General features: G+C 34.7%; 1 protein-coding gene across 2 annotated transcripts in view; it reads left to right on the top strand.

Annotated features, from left to right (window-relative positions):
* LOC132707098 (lachesin) overlaps positions 1-23,387 on the top strand; it is a 325,155-nt gene that overhangs the window by 129,434 nt on the left and 172,334 nt on the right. For both annotated transcript variants that reach the window (XM_060678778.1, XM_060678777.1), the window contains exon 2: positions 11,332-11,438. In XM_060678778.1, the coding sequence (XP_060534761.1) occupies positions 11,332-11,438 (107 nt within the window). The remainder of the gene's footprint in view (positions 1-11,331; positions 11,439-23,387) is intronic.

The raw sequence follows: 23,387 nt of genomic DNA, 5'->3' as shown, positions 1-23,387 counted from the left end.
AATTCACTATTGTCTCAAAAATTCCGGTTCATCAGAGTTCAAAATTTTATACGCATCATAGAGTAACAGCAAACTCTACACGTCAATATATACCGTTCGAACTATATAAAATATCGCTCGTCTCGAAGATACAGGCTGTTAGACTTCAATTTTCAGTTTTACATTGCAATATATTTCGTTACAACTTTTTTAAAAGACACTTTTTATAATTTTGCTTTAGAAGAAATCTGATAAATTGATTAAAAAAGTACTCTTGTTTAATATCGATCAAACCCTTAATTTTCGTAAAAATCAAACTTTAATGGTTCAATGCACGAGGACCACCGGTATTATTTACTAATCGAAGTAGGCTTTGACTTAGATGGCGGAACCAGAGTATCTTCATTTGGTGAGCATTATTTGCGATTTTTGCAAAACATTTGGCCAATTCTATTAGAAGACTTGTAACCAGGTGAAACATATGGTTTATGCAGGATGGGGACCCTGCCCATTATACCCGTTTATAACTCACAGGCTCAAAGGTTTAGTTTAAAAGTACGAAAACACATCGGGTGAGGTTCTTCTAGAGAAGAAATTGATGCCGTTGGGAAAAAAGAAAGTTAAATGTTCAAAGTAAGACTTAAATAAGGGAATAAGTAAATCTGTCCAGGTTAATGGTGGACATTTTGTTTAGATACTGAAATAAATCCTCTTACTTTTTACTGAAACTATTGATTTATGTAACACAAAAAAGGTATTCTTTTATTTAATTGTCAAATCCTACTTTGATCAATAAACAAAGCATCCACTGACATCTGCTGTCTGGAAAATGTGGGTTTTATCTGGTTGGCTTTTTTAGTCAAAACTTACTTCAGTTTGTAAACGAAAACTAAGTGGATTTTCTATAAAAAGTAAGATTGGTTTCAAAAAATCTTCACTGGCCGAAGCAAGTTCGTAGCGCGTACTCTTGCGGACCACAATGGAACTTCCGCAAAATCGAAGTAATTATATTGTGCATACACCCAGTATAAAGCATCTTTCACGTATCGCTAAACTTCAAAGCCACGGTAAACTACGATAAATATAAAAATTTGTACAAGTGAGAGCGAGTTCCAATGACATTTTTTCAGGTACCTCTAGCACCCTGTATGATAGACGAAACCTGACACTCTCTCGATACAATTCACGATACTTGTCTTATGTTATATCCTATTACATTTAAATTTTTAGTTTTAAAAAAATACTTCCCCACTCCCGAGCTCCCCCAAAGTCAAGTTAGGGAGCTAAGCTCCACATCAGATTTCAGTCGAAGTCGAAAAAAAAAGATGACCGCCGACGTTATTGGAGTAAACTGTGACTAAACTAATCTCGTCATTAATATATTGTGATTAATTTTATCATATGGTTTGTTAAAACCGAAGTCCATTCATAGGATCACCGAGAAACTGTGAATATGATATTAAATTCGATTCACAAAGATTTATTCGAAAATTATCGATAATGGAAGACACGGCGATTCAGGATATTTTTTATACATTATTGAATATGATCCCCCCACCCCTTTTTTTGATGGATCCAAGTTATTTCACTACAAAATAATTAATATTCAGACGCGGCGATATTGCCGTCAAGGGAGACGCTTGTGTACTGTCGGACCCTCTAGAATAGGTTAATATATTCCTGTTTTCGTTTCGGAAGCGGATAGAATGTAAAATAGATACACGCGGAATTCAGTGAAACTTTTAATTAGTGCTAAAAAATTACAAAGTCGTTCGGAAAAGGTCCGGAATTGTTAGTTGGTGCGCATTTTAAATATTTTCATTAGCCTTTCAAACGAGTCCCCGTCGGACAGAAAGCACTTTCAATAGTGTGTAAATTTGGCTTAGAGTCAGTGGTGTGAATTGGACGTTAAGCAATTTATACCTACCGGCCTCAATTTTATTTAGTCTGTCGATCGAGAAACGTTTACAGCGAAGTGACTACCGAAAACCACTCACGTCATTTCCCATTTATATTGGGATAAAAACAGAATAAATTTGTTTAAAAGAATGCCATATACTATAGAAGTTTTATATTGGTGTCTTTGTAACCTGTATATTGGACTCTTAGTGGTTATTTGAAGGATGGCACCTTACACTTAGGAGGAGGTTCACCGTTAAGGAGATGTTTGTCGGTAAGGGTTGTGTGTCCTGTAGATACTCTAAAAGCTCTCACTGCGTCAAGTCTGGGTAAATCTGAGTGCCCGTACTTTGCCTTTACTTCTGGTATTGTTTTTCGAAGCAAGGTGTTACATTCAATCCAGATGCTTTGCCAGTCCTGACAAGTTTTGTATTATATATATAACGGATTTCTACGGTACGTGCCGCCTCTCCGTCCCCAGTTTCCATTTCTTTCTATCCAGACACATGTCTTCCTCTAGCCCTCTGGATGTCATAGCTTCATCTACCTCATTCCTCCAGCTTCTTCGAGGTCTTCCACGTTTTCTTTTCTCTACTGGTACCCACTCGAGTAGGCGTTTGGGCCATCTTGTATCGTCCATTCTTTTCGTATGTCCAAACCATATCAGCTGTTTTTTCTCTATTTGTTCTATTATATTTGTGTTCATGTTCATGCTTTCCCTTATGGTGTCATTTCTTACTCTTTCCATTTTTGATTTTCTGCAGCTACGTCGTAAGAAGTCCATTTCCGTCGTCATCAATTTGTTTCTGTTCTTTTTTGTCATATCCCACGTTTCGGATCCGTATGTGATTATACTCTGGACGATGCTAGTGTATATCCGTTTTTTCGTTTCTTTTGTAATTGTTTTATCCCATAAGATCGAGTTCAACTCTCTTATAACCTTTTTACCTTTATTGGTTCTTTCCTTTATTTCATCGTCACTGCTGCCCTGCTTGTTAAGTGTAACTCCTAGATATTTACAAGTTTTTACACCTTTGAGTTTATGATTTTCTAATATTAGGTCTTCTTGATGTTCGTTCCCTACTATTATATATTCTGATTTTTCCCAATTTATTGTAAGGCCAGCAGCTTGATATTCATCTTTCAGTTTTCGTATCATATAGTTGAGATCGTCCTGGTCTTCTGCTATGACTATCTGATCGTCCGCAAAATATAAACTGTACAATGGGTAGTCTCCCACTCTCAGTCCCATCTCACTAATCTTCCTACTCCATTTCTCTAAAGCCTTATCTAAGTATATCTTGAAAAGTGTAGGTGAAAGACAACAGCCCTGTCGTAAGCCTTTAGTGGTAAAGAATGCTTCAGTATAGTTTTTTCCATTTCTTACTCTAGTGGAATTATTTTTATATAGGTTTTTTATGGAGCTCCTTAAGTTATAGGGTATCTCTGCTTTTCCTAGGGTCATCCATAATTGCGACAATGGGATGCTGTCGTACGCCTTTTCAAGGTCAATTAAGGCTATGTGCAATTCCCTATTTCTTTGTACTCTTTTTTCGCACGCTATTTTAATCGAAAAGATATTGTCCACAGTTGAGCGCCCTGTTCTAAAGCCTGCTTGTTCTTCTGGTTGTTTATCTTCTATAGCTTTCTCAACCAGATCTCGTATTATTTTTGAGTATATTCTACCTATTGTACATATCACTGCAATTCCGCGATAATTTTTAGGGTTGCTCTTGTCTCCTTTCTTGTGTATAGGCGTTATATAAGAATTTCGTCAATCTGTGGGCAATTCTTCACCATTTATGCATCTCTCAAAAAGTTTAGCCAAGACCTCGAACAGTTCATTAGGGCCATATTTCATAAATTCTGGGTATATTCCCCCTATGCCCGGTGTTTTTTTATTCTTAAGGTGTTTTGCTATTTTCTTCACATCTAGCTGTGTTATATATATCTTCTCATTTTCTCGTTCGATGACTTCCACCATATCGTTTGCAAATTCCGGCCTTTTTTCCTCTAATAGATCTTTAAAGTGTGTTGTCCATTGTTGATTAGATATGTTATTTGGAAATGCACAATTTTTCGCGTTTTTTCTGATATTCTTAATAGTACGCCATGCCACAGAACTCCTAGTGCCTCCTATATATTGTTCAATATATTCGCATCTTTTCTCCCAACTATTATTCTTTCTATTTATTACTTGTCGTTTGATCTCCTTATTAAGTGTATAATATTTTTTCTGTAATTCTCTATTATCTCTGTCTTGTAATCGCTGTATATGTAATTTTTTCTTTGTCTCAATCTATTTCTCAATGTCCCTATCCCACCAATAGGGTTTGTCACCTTTTTCTGCTGTTTTCCCGAGAGCTTCTTCTGCTGCGTCTGTTATACACTCTATAATGAAATCATACTCTTCCTGTGTTGTTCAATTTTCTTGTCTTCCTGTTTTAATTTTTTGGGCTAGTCTCTGTTGGTATAGATATCTTGTGCTTTCCTGCTCTAGGCTATTGAGATTGTATCTAATAATTCTTGGGTCAAATGTGTAGGATTCTGTTTCTGGATTTTTTATCTGTTTCCTCCAAGGATATGGAATATATATTTTTGCCTCGACAAAGTAGTGGTCTGATCCACAATCCGCACCCCTCTTGACTCTCACATCTCGCACTTGCAGGTTTGAAGTTTGTCTAGTAATTATATAATCAATAATAGACTTTAGGTTTCTTGTATGCTGGTACCAAGTAAATTTATGGATGTCTTTATGTGCAAAGAATGTATTGTTTATTTTGAGGGCGTATTGTTGACAAAAGTTTATTAGTCGTTCGCCATTGTTGTTAATTGCATCCTCTCCATGTCGACCTACTATATTACTGGTGTTTTGTTTGCCCACTCTAGCGTTAAAGTCTCCGACTAATATCACTTCATGTGAGTCAGCTGTATTGTCCATATGGTGTTCAAGCAATCGTTCAAATTCATCTTTTTCTGCGGATGGGGCATTGTCACTCGGTGCATAAATTCCCAAAACGGTGATATTTCGTCCTCTGATTTCTAAACAGGTTTTAATAATCCTCTCATTTAAGGCTTCCCACGACTTAATGTGTTTACTCCATTTCTCCTTTATCAACACAGATACCCCCGCACGCGCTCTTTCGCTTTTCTCTACGCCTGAGTATAAGTGCAAGTAATTTTGTATTCGTTGACTACCTGTTCCTTTTTTCTTGGTCTCTGGAAGAATGATAATATCTATGTCTCTTTGGTTTAATTCCATAATTACTTCTTTCATCTTATTCCTTATTCCCTGAATATTCCATTCTGCAATTCTCATTGTCCATTTTCGTTGCCGTGTTCGTTTTCCGTTAAATCTATCGGTTTTCCGAGGTCTACTACTGGGTTGTTTAGCGTTTTTAATGTTTTTTTCCAGATATAAGGGTGCTGGCCTTATGATCTAACCCTCTATTCTTCGTTTTGTATTATTATTATTATTAAATATGGATTGCGATAACCTGAGTGATTTGCGCTTTGCCGACGATATTGTCATTACAGTCGAAAGTTTAAATGAAGCCCTTGACATGATAAAACAACTAAAACAGGCAATAGAAAAAGTAGGTCTTCACATTAATTTGCAGAAAACAAAAAACACGAAAAGTCTAGTTCCAAGTGAAAATATGAAAATAGAGCTGTACCAGATACTTACTGGGACTTGAAATTAGAATAGGTAAAGATAATCAAACTTGTGAGGTTCAGCGCTTTATAGGTGTGGAATGGGCGGCATTTGGTAAATTGTAACATATTCTGTTACGGACCCTGCCTAAATGCTTAAAGAAAAAGGTCTACTATCAATGCATTTTGCCAGTGATCATATACGGCTCGTAAACGCTTACATTGACTAAAAAGTCCGCAGTTAAGTTGAGAGTAAATCAAAGAAAAATGGAACGAACAATGCTAGGAATTACAAGAAAGGACATGGTACCAACAGGCAAGGGCAAATGGAGTCGGGCTGGTCACATAGCGCGCACGAGCGACGATAGGTGGACCAAAAGATTGATAAAATGGAGACCCAGAGAAAATAAGAGAAATCGAGGTAAATCCCCAACAAACGACCTGAGAAAAACAGCGGGATAGTGGAAGCCCAAGATAAAAACAGAATACTGTGGAAAGAGTTGGAGGATACCTATGCCCAACAGTGTATGCTGATAATAATGAGAGACTTAGGTTTAAAATAACCTATGAGCGGCAAAACCTAACCTTTTAATTTCATTAACATTTCTGTGAATATTAGCTCTAGTTTCATAATTTCGGTTGATTAGTGCCCATTTTCCCATTTCATATTAGAGTCTAGTCAGAGCAGTGTTGCAGTTATTTGACGTATAGAGACGTAAACAATGATCCATATGTTTTAGCTCTAGATGCGTTCCGATTTTAATTAATCCATTAGTTAAAAGTAGGTACGTTCCGATATGCAATCCTAAAAGCTAAATGAAAACTCTATTTTGTAGGGGTTTTTACAACGTGGACGCCATAGTGTTATAAATGGTAGAACTCACTAGAAACACTTAGCTTAAGTAGATATTATTATTTTGTTATGAGATTATGCAAATTTGGTTCAGTTGGTTTTTCATACAAACGGACAATAAATATCAATTATTTTTTAAAAACTCATAACCCAAAGAGCAAAGAACGGGAACAAATTCTAGTCATCACCGGAAAAACCACTGGGTGAATATTAGATGCATGAAACCTGAAACAAAGTATTATGAATGCTCCATCGGAAATATTATTATCATTTTACTTGAGCAAGTGCGTCAGTCGATAAACGCAGTACAGTACAATTTTACCAAACTAATTCTATGGCATTAAATTGGAAATGATAATGCGGAATTGAATGAAAAGGCAGAAAAGATTCTCAACTTTACGCACAAACAAGCAACGTCACAAATTACGTTATTCATTTGGAATTTGGATTAAAGATCTGATTGTTTTTTGTTATGTACCCATTTATTTTATAAAATTAAAGTATCAATATATACTTCGTAAAAGTTGCTCTGTTATATATTTAATCTTATTGATAATATTCGATATTTTAAGATTGCCCAAAAAATTTTTTAATATTTTAAAAAAATTCTTCATTTTAACCTTGACACATTCCAAAAAGAATCAATCACCACAAGTAACCACTGTGCCGTCCACATAGGAAGCAACCCTGCCTCCCTAATTCATTTATATATACATTGGATAAGAGAAGGCCTAGCACAGCCTTTTGTAGGTCGAGAAAGACGGTAGCACAGTCCAGATGGTTAGTACTCATCCCTTGAGTAAAGCCACATTGATGACTGTTTAGTAGATCATTATTTGTAAGACATTTTTTAAATATTTTGTAAATTGATAGGGTGTATTACCAGACTTAAATATCATTCGTATTACATGTCATAGGATCAACAACACGTAAGTGTAAACATTTTTGAAGTAATTTTATTGCTTATACTTTTTTGTTTCATTTTTACAAGACAGATGGGCAACCCTATTTTGGCAGCCATTTTTTCTCCTATTTTGGTAAAATCGTCATTGAAGATATTAGCCACTTCTTTTTTATCAATTGTTAAAATATCATTTTTTTCAGGATATTAAAAAATAGATTTCTTAGACTTCTGAGTTAATCAAGGTTAACTCTTATCTTAAAATATATTCCGGTTGTGCTTGAAATCGCCGTTAACCTCCTTTTTAAAATATATAAAGCAAAGTGAAGTAACATGAATATATCAAATGTAAAAAAAATGTAGGTGCAATTGTTCAGTCTAATGCAACTTAATAGTTATGGCCAAGTTCGTATTCAAATTACATTATTATTAAATTTATCAAAAACATATACCATAGGATAAAACTGATTCTACTATAAATTCTAATAAGTGAACTCTTTGACAAATTATGACGCAGTATATGAAATTTATGGAGTAATTAGCGAATTTTTGCATATAATAGTTCTAAAGCTACCCCTAAATATTTTAACCTTTTGGTGAAATTTATGTAAAGATTGCACTTATAATTCGTGTTATAGCCGGAACAGTCAAAATTATGAATTTTTATGCTTTGGTAGTTTGGAGCAACAGCTGTCGTCATGTGACTTAGTAATTCTTGAGCCTTTGCAAAGGTTTCTTTCCGAGTGATTTCAACGAAAATCAATTCCGCATCATCCGCCTAGCAGACGATACCTTATTTCGGTAAAATAGAAAATATTCGATTCATATAGAATATAAACAAGATTGGCCACAAAACCGTGCCTAGTGGCACACCATACCCCACCGGAAGAGATCGGCTCAGGGTGTCAGGGCGTTAATCAGTTACTTTACCAGCATTGGTTTCTCCGGAAAGATACGGTGCGACACGATGTTTTTCCTGCATTAAAAGATCTGACTATGCTGTCTGCTACCTTGATCATCTTCCGCGCCTACTTTTTTTCTAAATGTGTTTCAATCTAATTTCAACACGCTTTTCCAAGACTTTACCCACGCTATTTGGCCTCTCGAACCTGATTTATATAGATGGCTATATAATCGATTCCTTAAAATATAACAGGTTAACCAAATAGAGTAGCGGCGTAAACATTTATATCCGTATTTTTTAGTGTTTTTTTTTTTAATTTCTATTAATTCTTTTTCTAATATCCAGTCCGGCAAGCGTTCCCCCCACATTACAAAATTACTTATTGAACTCGACTATGTAGTTGGGTGATGTATAGGAAATATTGTCTCTGCCTATAACAGTGGAAATTTCCAGATTATCCGTGATTTCATTGGTGGTGTGTTTAATACTTTTAATAGTTAGAACACACAATATATTATTCCGGATTTGTTTCTAAGATATCTTGATTATTTAGATTTTTTTAATAATAACGTCTGTATTGAAGAAAGCATAAATTTACATAGACGGTTGCCAAAGTTAAAGGTTAATAACGTGCTCTAGAGGAAACTAAAAAATTCTCATTACCTCTGAAGATACGCAAAAAAGTTTCCTGATTTCGTTTTTGTTTATTTCCGGTATAATATTTAAAGAGAGTTAAAAAAATAAAAAATACTTTTTTGTTGCCACTTTTTGAGCTCTGCAAGCGAGTTATTCTTTATTAAAAAATGGGACGATGTGCAACACAAAATGGTTCTACACTGCTTAAATCACAAAAAATAAAGATGTACTGATAGTTTAAAAAGAACTTACCACAAAATAGAAACTATAAAGAATGTTCGAAATTTCTTAACATATCAGTTATAATGTTTTAAAAGAACTAGTCTTCTCAGTTGACCCTTAGTCTTGAAAACCCGCCGCTACCATATTTTTGGCAATATCCCCATTTAAAAAAATCCAGTGGAGTGATGTCCTGCGAACGAGGGGGGCACGAAAACAGTAGTTTGAAACGTGTTCTGTCGCAAAAAAAAAATATGTAGATACAATTTCTGGTGGTAGGTTTTATTAAACTTTGTGGAAAGAAATCATGATTACGGATCCGTTAATTTCCCGGATCGCAGAACAAAAAGGCCTTAATTAGAAACACAGGAATCTTCTTTATAATACAGTTTCCTTCTGTGTACCCAATGGCTTTGGATATTGTTAATCGAATAGAAAATGTCCTCGATTAATTGGAAAATTAATTGCTTGGGACAAATGGAAAGAAAATTATGCAAAGTGAAAAAGTCTAACCTAAACCGATACCTAATCCAATCGAAAGGGTAAAACCCTGAGTTGCGCCCAGATGGCCGCCTTAAAACAACGTAAACTTTAGAAGCACTAGTTTCAGAAGTTACTCAAGAAGGTGTGGAATTATATATATAAAATAATAATTCTAATGGATACAAACAAATGCGGAAAAAGCACATAAGTTCTTATAACCTACACCGAGCACCCTCTCGGATTATAAAGTGCCCAGGGTTAACATGTATTCTGTTTTAACGCGGGTGTGCTTCTAAACCAACCAGAATGATTTAGTTGAAGTTACATTCCGTCGATAGGATATAGTGTGTTGAACTTCAGACACAGGCAAATTTTTAACTAGAGCCGTCATTTCACGTCATTTTGTCAAATTTCCTTAGACTAAAATTGTGTTTTGAATCAGCGCTATGATTAACGATACTTTATCTGTAGTATTTTAAATAAAATCTGTCTAAAAATACCTCTATTATGTTAGAAAAATATTCCTTTTTGTATTCCCTAGTCTAGATTTCCCAGTTATGCACTAAAAAAGTAGAGTACGTCACAGGTTAATAAAATTATTCACATACCCGTGACTAAAGTGCTATTTATCAAATTTGTAGCATAATATCAAATACCAAATCAACATAAGGCTTGATATAATAGATTCATTGACAATGTATTGTTATTATTAAAAGAAGTCCAAAAATGTAAACGTAGTTTAATTTTTAACATCGGGAAACTCAATTTTTTCTTATCATGCATCAAAGAAATTTTTCGAATATCTCATGAACTTCTTAAGGCAGAAAATTGATACGGAATACGGTCTCGAAATAAATTTTTGTAGGGGGTACTTCACGGTTAACTAAAAAAAAAATTCAAAATTAGGTTTTTTAATATGTTATTTCATATTTTTTTCGATAAACTGTTTTAATTACTGCACAATAATATTTCCATTGCTCTTATAATAAGTTTTTTTCGATCTTTGCTTTTTGTAATTAAGCGACTCAAAAGTAAGTGGCGTTTCTAAACCAAAAATGTTAACAAATTCGTGCTTGAAAAGAAAAACATGCAGTTGGAGTCAAACTTGTCGAGTCGACTAGAAAGGTCCAACTTTTATTTTTCATTTCACGTTAAATTTAAAAACAACAAACAACAAGTGTATTAAAACGACCTACTTAAGCAATAAAAACATTTTTTTTCCATGTTACATTCACTCGTACATTTTTTTCTTTAAAAAATACACTTTTTTATTTTAACGCCTTTTTTTTCAAAAATTGATGAAAAGTATAGTGCTTGTTTAGTAAAAGAGGTTCTTTATTTCTGTATATTTATAAATCTTGATTAATTTTTTCAATATGAATTAGTTTGTTTTAAATTTTCAGGGTGTTTATATCATCGCAAAGATTTTGAAGAAAACACCATTTAGAAAAATTTTAAATTTTTGCATTTTAGCATTTTATAATATACCAATAATTAAAAAAGTACTTAGAAAATCAGCCCCCAGATATATGACAAAGGCTCTCTCCCCTCTCTTCCTAAAATTGAAAATATGTCAGAAATGATTAGACTTTGGTTTAGGATATTATATAAAAAGGTCCGAAAAAAATACCTTAATACAAGATATAATATAATAAGAAAGTTACTTACTTACTTTCCACCAAAATGCAAACACCCCGTTTTATATAACCATCTAATATTTTAAATTTAAAAATTTGAAAAAATGCAAAAAACTTTCTTTACGTTTTTCCTGCACTGCACACAAATTTGTTTTTTTTTTTTCAGCTATGACGGATGGGCCCAAATTCGTCGAACCAATACCTAACGTTACTGTCGCGTTGGGCAGAGATGCCAGTTTGCCATGTGTTGTGGAAAACTTGGGAACTTACAAGGTGAGTGTCACGTCGAACTTAGAATTTTGCAATATCAAATTTATTCATTATGTAAAAAGGCCAAATTTTTTACTCCGTTCGAATTCATAATTAGTCCCTGCGTTAGTCAGGAATGTTGCTAGATCGATGCGCGGAAGTAAAAGAGTCCCATAAGGCCTTTCATGATATTATGTCTAAAAGACAGAAGACGAAAAGCAAACCTTTCATTATGCATTGTTTAGTGTTAAAGAGTAAAGAACGAGTCATATCTGGATAACACAGCTTGGCCTCCGATCCAATGTGTATAAGACCAAACGCTGCAGTTGCTTGGTAACGAAAATTCTTTTCGCCTTTGCATTAGTGGACCTTTTTTGTAGCACACTGACTGGATATATCAGATCGTAAACTTGGAATTCCTCTGCACCTTCTCTAACTGTGCACTTTCTTTTTTAATCGGTTTAGGAACTGAGTCATCGTCTTGCATACCAGATCGATTTACTATTTTATTCATATATGACAGTACTTACTTATAATTTCAGACCATTTTGTTTCAACACCTTGGTGCCTCACGAAATGAGATATTTGGACTACCGCTGTCTTTACCATTTACTACTACTATTTTAAACACTGGGTGTCAACTCGATCCCGTACGAACTCGAGTGGTAACAAAAGAGCTGCCATTGGATAGGACAAAATTGCACCATTTTCAAGTTTATTAGTGTTATCATTATTATCATTATGCATGATTACTGGGTGGATTGAGAAGCTCAGTAATCGTGTTGCTGAAAGTTCTTGAATAGACCTCATTGACCTCTAATTTCGATACAAATTTCAATCTTTTCGGAAAAACGTAGATATTTTTAAAAAATTAAAAATCTAAAATTTATGAGGAAAAACACGATAAAAATGAATGTGCGAATAGACCACATTGGTGTGCATTTTCTATAAAAATTTGAACTTTCTCGGATCAATATAAGTTGAGAAATAACCTTAAAATCTCATTTTAAATGGCAAAAAAAGTGTTAAAAATCCACGATCAATATTGAACGTTTTATATATTATTTATTAATAATTTTGAGAAATTGAAACTTATAAGTTAAAGGCTTTGGTCCTTCCTCTATTCAATGATAATGTCTTTTTTTAAACGCTTAAAGTCCTTACTAACCTTGTATATCAAAAAATGGTTCTTATTCGAAAACACAATCGCAATAATGTTCAAGTTAAACGCTATCGCGTTTCCCGCATAACGTGAAACGTTGCGATTTCAATTTGCTTATCGTATCGATCCAAACAAAAAGCTAATTAACACAGAAGTGCCCGGAATTATCTTTCATAATATAAAATTATTTTAATTACATCGCAGCTCATTGTATTGGAAACAATAACGATAGTTATTGTGATATAGATATGAATTTTAAAGCACAAAGGGCCATTGTTTGTCCGTAATTGATATACACGCCGGCGTAACACGTTGGGATTCTGGGTTCGAAGCATCAAATATATATGCGTGGTTCTGAAAACGGAAGCGGAAAAAAATGAACGCCGCCTGCTATGTTCTGTTGGGCAAAAACCAAAAAAATACATTGCGATTAAATCATTAAATTATTTTTATACTCCAGGTAGATTTTAGGCAAATTTTTTATCAGCATAATAGCTATTTGTTACAAGAAAACAATAAACTATAGATGATAGAAAGGATAGAATTGCGAGATAGAAAAAAATATAATATCTAAATTGATAATGAAATCAACTTTATTTTTTACCAATAAGAACTATTTCCTTTCATAGCATCCAATAGGTGGTATTTGTCTTTTCGTATTTTGCAATCTTAACTAACCGATCATTTGTGTGTATGGTCTCTCCATTTCCTTCTTGCCACTCTTACTATTTAGTCACTCATAGTTCCCTCATGTCTGCACTTCTCCTACGGCCATATCCTGTTATCGATAGTAGCTTACGCAAGTTTTGGTTAGTGGTGGTATTAATGGTGCCCTTGCTCTTATGACTTTTACTTCGTCCTTTACATTTTTATTGCATGCTAGTTTCGAGAAATAAATTAAATCGAATTTTTCGAAAGTATACGCTCTTGGCAACGAAATTCATAACTCGGCAACGGGAGGTCCTGACGTACCGCCATTGGTAAACAAAAAAAGATAGAGCTTAGTCCCCTAACGGAACCTATTGAAACTGGGGGGGCTGGGGGCCCGGGAAGTATTTTTAAAAATTTAAAAACCGCATTTGCAGGGTATCGAGAAAAAAATCATTTCTCCAAAACGGTACATATGATGGAAAACATTCTTGAACCGGAAGGCGCACGAGATCCTGCTTAAAATCATTATAGTTATTAATATATTATTATTTATACAAATTTTTGTATTTACCAAAGTTTGCCGTGTCTTTGAAGATCGACGAGATGTGAAAGACACTTTATACAGGGTGCGTGCACAACAAAATTGCGAAAGTTCCATAGTGGTCCGCAGGAGCACGATAGAAAAACAAGTAAACCTGAAGCCACTTATTTTTGAGAATACAAAACTGCTTCGCGCTACGCGCTACGAACTTGCCCCGCCCAGCGACGATTTTTCGAAAGCAATCTTGTTACTTTCGAAAAATCGATGAAATCGAATTTTTTTAAAGTATACGTGCTTGGCAACGAAACGCATATCTCGGCAACGGGAACCCCATCGGTACACAAATGATCAGCGTCTGTCTGTTCTCCGTTCTCTGTCGACGCTTCATAAAAACTTAAGCCAGTGCGCTGAGATTTTTCTCCGTTTAAACTGTCCACATTAAAAACCACATTTGCAGGGTCTCGAAAAAAAATAATTTCTCAAAAACGGTTTGTACGATCGAAAAAATTCTTGAAACTAATGACGCGCAAGATCCGGACAAAAAATCTTTACTCTTGATGACTTTAAAAATGTACAGGGTGCATCGGTAATTTGCAAAAACTGAAAATTGGGCTCTCTTTGTAGTAATAATTAACCATAACTAGAAGGCGGTGATTCCGTTGTTAGTTTTTTTTTGCTTGGCTATCACAACTAAAACTCTTGTATTTAAAGTTTTTCCACATTGTACATGGCGCTCGGGATATTCGGCGCTATAGGCAAAAACGTCATTAGTGACTTAAATATGTAGCTATCCACAAATTTGGCAAGGAAGTGCCCACATCTGAACAGTAGAACTTGAGCGAAATCCAGTATTGCCAAATATTTTGTAAAAATTTTTGAAAATTTTTCTTCGATTAATTTTTTTTCCAGAAAAACATGATTTTCTTAAAAACTATTTAACTGATGGACAAAAACCGTGAAACGCGAGATATCCGGGGCTATAACTTTCATTTCAGGAATTTTTTCGATGATATACAGCATTTTACAATTATGAACAACAATCTAAAATTGTACTTTTCAGGAATAAATAATTAACCGCAAATCAAAATTCGTAAAAAATATGTCTAATTGGTTTAAATTGTGTTATAGACCACATCGAGACCTACAATTTTTGTATTTACAGTTTTTGTCTATCACATACGCTCTTCGAGATATTTCAAAAAATCCAAATTCTGGTCCCACTTTCTGGCCCCCAATTTAGACACGATGACGCCATTTACTATTACGTCGTATTGCATTGTTTCAGAAAACAGGTATTTTCTTGATAACCATTTACTCTTCTGGAAAAATTCATGTACCAGGAAACCTCCATTTCGAACATTGTTTGAATTATATACAGAGTGTGCCGTTTATGGGTAAAGAATCTAAAAGATCTTAAAAATTTCCTTTATTCGGGTAAATTATTGGCAATAAATGAAAAACTGTTAGAGATCCGATAATTTGATTTGAAAAGACTCGTAAACTGGGTTCGACGAGATGTGAAAAAAATCGATTTTGCGAAAGTTCCATAGTGGTCCACAGAAGCACGATAGAAAAACAATGTTTCCCTCTAGGGCACAAAGCCTTAAAAATACAAAGCTGCGTAGTGACTTTCTAGACTGCGTAGCGCGAAGTACAGAGCAGACGATTTGCACTGCCACGATTTTCGATGAAATCGAATTTTTCGAAAGTATATGCGCTAATATAAAAATTTTATATCTCGGTAACGGTTGGTCCTATGGGATCGCCGTTGGTGCAGAAATGATCATCATCATCATCATCATCCTCAGCTATCCATCCATCGTCGGACGTACGCCTCCCCTAAGCATTGCCACTCCTTTCTATCCTGCGCATGCCACATCCAATTGTCTCCCACCAGTCTCTTTATATCATCTGTCCACCTAGTCTGGGGGCGTCCTCTGCTCCTCTTACTGCTCCATGGTCTCCACTCCATCACTCTGCGTGTCCAACGATCATCTTTGCTCCTGGCTATATGTCCTGCCCAGCTCCATCGCAGTCTACATAATCTCTCTATGACATCTGTCACTTTTGATCTTTCCCGGATTATATTATTGTTTATTCGGTCCCGGAGGGTTACACCTATCATCCTCCTTTCCATAGCTCGTTGTGTTGTTTGTAGCTTGCAAATGATTTCTTTATTAATTGCCCATGTTTCTGTACCGTATGTTAGTGAGATGATCACCGTCAAAAAAAAATTTATTCCTCGACTTCCTGAGTCGGTTGTTTATAATTACTGACAACGTTTCGCCAATCATCCACTTGGTTTCTTCAGAGCTTACTAAAACTGCCTGCTTATATATTGTTCGAGGGGGGCGGAGCTAAAGGAGGGCCTTGAGCATTGTCTCGGATGACTGATTCCCATAATGGGAAAGAACGTTAGTCGCGGTTAAAATTGTTTGGTTGACATGGAAACTCGGATTTTTCTTTGATAGAAGAATTGATAACATTCAAGAATTTTAGTTTCATCGAATAAATTTTGTTATCCGGTTTTGTGATTGTGTTTAGCAACTACTGATGAGATTATTTGCACTCTTAACGCTCTTCCATGTTCTTTGAGCCTAGTTCATATTTTTCGTCCTGTCTCTCCAATATATTCTTTGCCGTATATGTATGGAATGCTGAAAACACCAGGAGTTTACTTACATGTTTATGGGGTTGAGATAGTTTTGCAATTCTGCAAACAAGAGAGTTGATAACCGATGGGCCGAATAGTGATGTGATTAGAAACAGAAAGACCCAATGCTACTACTGATTTTCCATTGATAAGAATATCTAACAATGGGAGATTATTCTTAGTTTCCAAATCGACAGTTTAACTGGTTGAGAAAATCTCGGAGGAACATCTGAAATGATTTCCTCTTTTGGAATGTTACGCAGGGCAATGACGAAGTTGGAATCTTTTGCAAGAACTGATTTTTCCGTCTCAGAAAGTTGGTGCGATGATTTACATTGGTAGTTGAGAAGAGTTTGATGAGTTCACTAGTGTTGATGCTAGTTTTTTAAATTTCTGATGATTCTGGGTAGAAGATAAATGTAGATTTTCAACTTTGTCTTGAATCATATTTGAAAGGGTATCGAACTCGGAGACAAAAGAATGGATCTCTTTCTTTACGGGAATGATGAATTCTTCCTCGAAGTTAAGCAAAACTAGATTTAAGACGAATTTTATAAGATGTTGAGATATTTTAAGAAAATTTGGGATAACCTTATGGTGTCGACAACGTAACAAAAAAGTCAATGTAGAGAATAATTTTCTGCTTTTCCTCATGTCCTTCCTATAAGGGCTTGTTAATTTCCACCGACCACCGCGCCGCAATGTTCATAGATGCTTAAATGTAATGTTTAAATGAGGAAGATCGGCTCTTTAGAAAGAATAATCTTAATTTAAAAATAAGTAAAAAGTTGGAGTTTGCTATTTGAAAATGACTGAAAAAAGCGGGATAGTATTATAAAAGCGCTTATAAAAATAAATCTAGCAATATGCTTTAATTGCACATTGCTCGTTTTAAAAAAGAAATAGCTCAAATTAAAGGAGAACATTTCATGTTGACACGGGGACATCCTTTATTGCTTATTGGAAATTGCCTTTTGTGTAGATTGTTGTTTATTTAGGATTTTTGATAGGTTGATACCGGAAGATTAATCAATGAAATTGGCTTCTGGTGCGCTCCTTCCTTTTGATAGTAAATATTTAGGATACGGCAATATAAAGAGTAAGAAACGCTTTGAAACAAAAGATTTCAGTTTTTTATATCTTTTTTTACCTTTTACTTACCGTTGCTCTCCTAAGATCCACAAGTTTATAGTTAAGGAAGATATATTTTTCTTAATTATTTTTTAACAAGCGTTACAAAAATATCTATTTCGTGGTGGGCAACCGGAAAAATTAATAATTATTAAATAATTGACCATGGGTTTGCGAGGACCGCATTAATAAACAATATTATTGGACATTGAAGCAACACTACAGAATTGAAAATACTTATGTCATAGTCTATTTCAAAAACGCAGAGTGACTCGATCAATTCATTAGCCAATTTCGTTGTTTGACGTTGATTTAATAGTAAAATTCTTTCTTTTTGTCGATAATATTACCACCCGGATTTGTAGTTCGTAAAATAGATGTATTATTAGTAACGAACAGGATGTTGGTTTCAAAAGTAATTCCGCAATATTAACAATTATTTTAGTTGATTGATTTGCTGTACTCCACTCTGATGAAGTAACTTATTACGCATATTGTAAGTAGTAGTAGTTGTTCTTAAGATAATTTACAAGTTTTTATTTGCAAGTTGAACTAATAATAATAAAATATTTTAAAAATTGATTAATTGAATTGTTTATTATTATGCCCCAAGTGGCTCGCAGCCATAGGTAAAGAAGCTGACGTATTAAACTGACATTAGGAAAGTATAATTATTTTTCTATGGCGTAAATTATTATTTATTTTCATTTGAAGGACCACACACTGCATAAAATCGAATCCTACAGCATAATATAAGAGAAATAAAATTTTGGAAAAAAAACTTTCTGATGGCACATTTATTTGACATTGAAGTTCTGTACCACCTTTTCCAAACATCGTCTCTCAACTCAAACCTTATTTCAACGAATTAGCTCTGTCAAAATATTGTAAATAGTCACTCTAAACTCTTCCCGTTTAACGTAGGAACGCTGTTAGTTAAATAAGCAACCGCGAACCACGACCGCTCGTCCCATAAATATTATAATTAATTTGAAACTTCAATAAACTAGTGTTAATTCTTAAATCCCCCGCGACGCAGTAGTTTGTTTAATTTGAAATTCCGCATCTGCAAACCAAGTTTAACTATTCAAATATTTTGTTACCCGCGCGGCTCGGAAGCTTTGAATTTATCTTATTCCCTTGGTCATGCTCTTATTTACATTTATATTCAAAATAACATATTTCCCAAACAGAGGACGCATCTTAACGAGATTTAACACTTAGTTAAGTGCTGGCGCATAAAATTTGCTTTAATAATGACACGAAAAGCTCTGAACGCGTGGCACAGTTTTGGCGAAATGTGTTGATGTGCGAATGTGACGAGGCTAAAGAATGAGTGCCAATAGATATCGCACGTTTTGCAGATGGCGAAATAAGTGCGTTAAAAATATTTTTTTTTGTAATTTGTGTAATTATGTCTTTCAAAAAAACTTCCACGTTACCCACATTACTATTACCATTAAAAATCTGTCACCCCTCATCACTCTAAGATTCCTCGTTTCTACAGATCTTATAAGGTTCACAAAACAGAATTTGTTGTTAACACTTCGACTGGCTAACAAAAAAAACTAAAAAAAAGCTATAAGATAACGGGGAGGTAGACTTTTATTGAAGTATTAAAATAAGGGTGGTCAGACTATAATTACACTCGGTGATTCACTACTCGGAAGTTGTTTAAAATTGAGGGGTACGTCCTAATTCTGCCCTGGCCACCCAGTCGGTGACGGGGGAAGGTAAAACCTAAGCAAAATTAGAGATATTTTGGCGCCACCTATTTTTCGCCGGACGTAAAACTGATTATCACAAAACGGGAAAGGAGGAGTATTAGCTACAAAAAAAAGTCTAGGCCTTAAGTTAACAGCGAGCGTCTATGTTTTTAAACAAAGTCTCCAAAAAAGGCGGAAAAACCAAAAGTACGAGGTTGGTGTTATATAAAGCATAAACTTTCAAAGTTATAAATAATCGTTTCAGCTTAACGGTCTTGACCGCTCAATCCTTACACAAACCGGCCGCATAACAGGCATGTAATATACAAAAGTTCAAAATCAATCAATCAATTCGCATTAGAGCAGTATAAATTACTCACAAATACCAAATTTTAGCTTTATTTTTCTCTTCTGGATGTTAATCAGCATGACTGTATAGAATGTTGCATTGAAAATATTACTGACCACATATCAAAGGTTGTTAAGAAATATAATGTTAATATCAAATTTACCAATTGTCCAAAAATCGCTCTACATCTTCGCACACAATGATGAAACCGAACATCAAATCTGAGTCGACCAAATTTTTGAGGGAAAAATAGAAGGGAATCGAAGCTTAGGAGGAATTTCCCTGTTAACAAACATAACACTCAACCCAACACAGATAACAATTTGCCATACTGGTTACCAACTTAGGAGGAGAAAGAACTCTTCTACACTTTGAACCACCTATTTAATCTACACTTACTACTAGTGCTACATCTCTAAACAATCCTAGCAATAATCGACACAAGTCTTAACCTACAACCAATATGGGAATCAGTCATCTGAGAGAATGTGCATGTCTCCCATTTACTCATCCTCAAACACTTATAAGCAGGTACGGAATAGAATACCGACCACATTCACTTAGGTTCTGAAGGCTTGTCTGTGGAACATCAGTAAGTTGGATTGAGAATCCAGAAGATTTGTAAATAGTAATTGTGTCTTAACTTTTGCACTCTTAATTTACTTTAGCGCTAGTATAATATAAATAAACATAATTAAACCATATTGCACCAGCAAATTTATAAAATAAAAAATTTGCTTAAGTTTGGGTTGCTTGGTGGTTACTCCAAGATCTGAATATTGATTTCATTTTAGTAATCCTAGCATTTTTTTGCATGAAAGTGGAGGTGTCTTTTATAAATGCTGCCAAGGGCATTACGTGATCTTGTAGTATTTTCCAGATACAACTCTGCATTTATGGACCTCGGACAAATATGAAACAGCTCTGGGCGTGCCTCAAAACATGTTCGCCTTCAGAACATTTTTAACTAGCACCAAATGACTCATTTGGACAGATAGTAGAGACAAAATCTTTCTCCAGCTCTGCGCTATAACGAAGCTCTCTTCCAGTTCTTCCACAGTCCAGCGTGAGTGGTTTCTACTGAATCCAAACTGCGTGATCTCTGACATGCATAATTGACGCAGGACCTTGCTTTCTACGAGCCAATCCGCTTTTCTTTTATTCTTCTCTTGATGGTTAAGGCAAAACTCCTGATGTTTCGAGTTTGATTACAGAGCTCTCTACTAGTACAATTCCTGTTTCATAGTACCTGTCGTTGGAGATAGATAAATTTGACTTGAAGCCCTTGTACTCTGACCACGTGTTCTATGATGGGTTCCGACTTCCCTAAATCAAATGCTTTTTGAGGAAGTTTTCATTCTAAGGCAAGAGATACACTGCAATAGCTAAATGGATAAAATTGTCATTTTTACCTACATTTAAGAAAAAGTATTTTCGAAGTCGAGAGAGAGAGAGAGATGAACCTGGAGGGCACTCGTTAGAAACAAGATCCATAATAGGTAAAACTAGAGCTGCATTTACAAACATTTCAAAAATGCAATAAATACCAAAGAAAAACTTCGACACAGGTCATCAAATCTCGTTTTTTAAATGGAAAATAATGAATTTGCTGTTTGTTTTTAATTTCAAATTATAGAATACAACCAAGACCTCAAACTATGTCAGCCTGAGTAATTGTTATGTACATCTAGTCGGAAAATTATTGTTTCATAAAATATTTCGCGAAATATCCAAATAATCTGCAGCAATTTGAATAGGAAAATGTCCAAATGACAAATTAGGGTGTAACAGCCGGGAATCGCAAATGTCAGGGACGTTCTTTGACTAGAATTTAAATAACTCTCTGCTGCAATTGCGGTGTTCATCCTTTACAGGGGAACACCAAATCTGAAAGTGTGTTATTATGTAAATTATTGTCTATAGCCGCATGTGGCCTTGAAAGTGCTGGTCCAGCCGACACAAATCATATGAATTGAATCAGTAATCGCGGAAACTCCCAAATTGTTCAGAAATATAGCTGTTGAAAATACGTATGGGTATAAAAAGTACTTACACATACAGCGTTGTCACACACTGCGTCTTTTATGTAGAAATCTAGACTTTTCTTTTGTCAAAATCATATTATCAGTGTGCTATAACCAACTACTTGGTTTATGGTATTATAGGATAGTCGCTCTGAAAAATATCTGAGTTTGCGCCGTTATAACACCAAGCTCTGAATTTTAATAATTTAGCAGCACTATGGCGCCATTTTTAGAGTTTTTTGTTGTCGTTTGAAATCAGGTTGTTAGAGGAAACTCATTTCTGAAGATCGTTTATGTAAATGACAAACCACAGAGGCTGGAGAACCGATTCCTGTTAAACACCATTCCAGATTGGCAAACTTGTTCTAATATTGCTTTCAATATATTGAAACCGCACTTCAAGAGGTTAAGTAGAATGCCCGGTTTCCATACCACATTGACTTCATAACTTCAAAATATTGAGATAAACGTACTTTGGAAGCCTTCCCAATTGTTTTAGCAGTCATTGGAATAGTAGCTGTTATATTTGATGAAAGCAGTCTGTGAAACTGAAGTTCATTAGGAATAGGATTTTGAAGGATTCGCTTGAATAAGAAATATTCTTAAGATATTGATATGGGTCACCAGAATGGTTAATAGATAAGCCAAAGGTATCAACAATGCGAACTTAATGACCCAACTAATTGCAAAAGAGAACCATAATAGATTTCGCACATCGCAAATGTTAAACTGATAACAACATTTTCAAAGCCCTTTTTGTTTTTAAGGTACAGAGCAATATTGAAAATATCAAATTTTCAGGCAACCCTTGTAACTTAACTGTCAGATAACTTATCGAAAATGTGGAAACACTATTTTACCTTTGTGTGACAAGTGACAATTTTCAAAAATAGGCTTAACTGATGAAGCTAACAGGATGATTGGCGAAATGTCAGCAAGTTCAATTGACCAACAACTAGCGCAGGAGGACTTCCAGAAGATTTGTATATAGCATTCTGTTATAAAGTTCTACTTAGAATATTCTTTCGAGTATTCCTTTAGAATTTAGTTTATATTCTACCAAGAATGGGTGGGAAGCCTCCAAGATTAAATCCCTTTAAAATTATATCTTGTTTGAAATTTTATTATAAGATACTGAAGTTCTCCCTTGCTTTCACCAAAATAAAAAATTGTTGAACTCTAATCTTGTTATGAAGGCTTTGGTCTCCTATTTAAATAGCCAAAGAGGTGAATTTGCATTCCGTACTGTATAAAATACATATTAAATGAAATTAGTCATAAGAATAGTTTGAATCTGTGCTATCACTATCATTCAATGAAGGAAATGATAGTTTTACGTTGTCTCAAGTTTTTTGATTATTATTTTCCACTTCAAGTATATGATTAGCACATTCTTTCTAACTGCTCTAACTGAATTTTAATTACATGAATTATATAAGCGGACATTTTTAGGTTTATATGAATTCGTCTTACTGTGTTTTTAACTAGGTTCATATCATTTCTTCAGTATTCAAATCGCAGTGACAACGTACTAACGCATTCTTTTATGAGTTCGTCTACGATATAGTTCTTAAAACTTCAACGAATTTTTTTTTGCATAAATATCATCAATACAATGTGTTAAACTTGGTTACAGAATATGAAATATTCAGTTCAAGTCTTGGAACTGGAGGGGATATGCATTTTCTAAACCAGTCTCATTGTATTTTTTTTTTTTTGAGTTATCTCAAAAAAATCTTTGGAATCTTTGGAAAAT

The sequence above is a fragment of the Cylas formicarius genome, unplaced genomic scaffold (assembly GCF_029955315.1).
Source record: "Cylas formicarius isolate icCylForm1 unplaced genomic scaffold, icCylForm1.1 PGA_scaffold_9__14_contigs__length_23061073, whole genome shotgun sequence".
NCBI classification, from domain to species: Eukaryota; Metazoa; Arthropoda; class Insecta; order Coleoptera; family Brentidae; genus Cylas; species Cylas formicarius.
The sequence above is the reverse complement of the archived record's forward strand: the minus strand, read 5'-3'. Positions and strand labels throughout refer to the sequence as shown.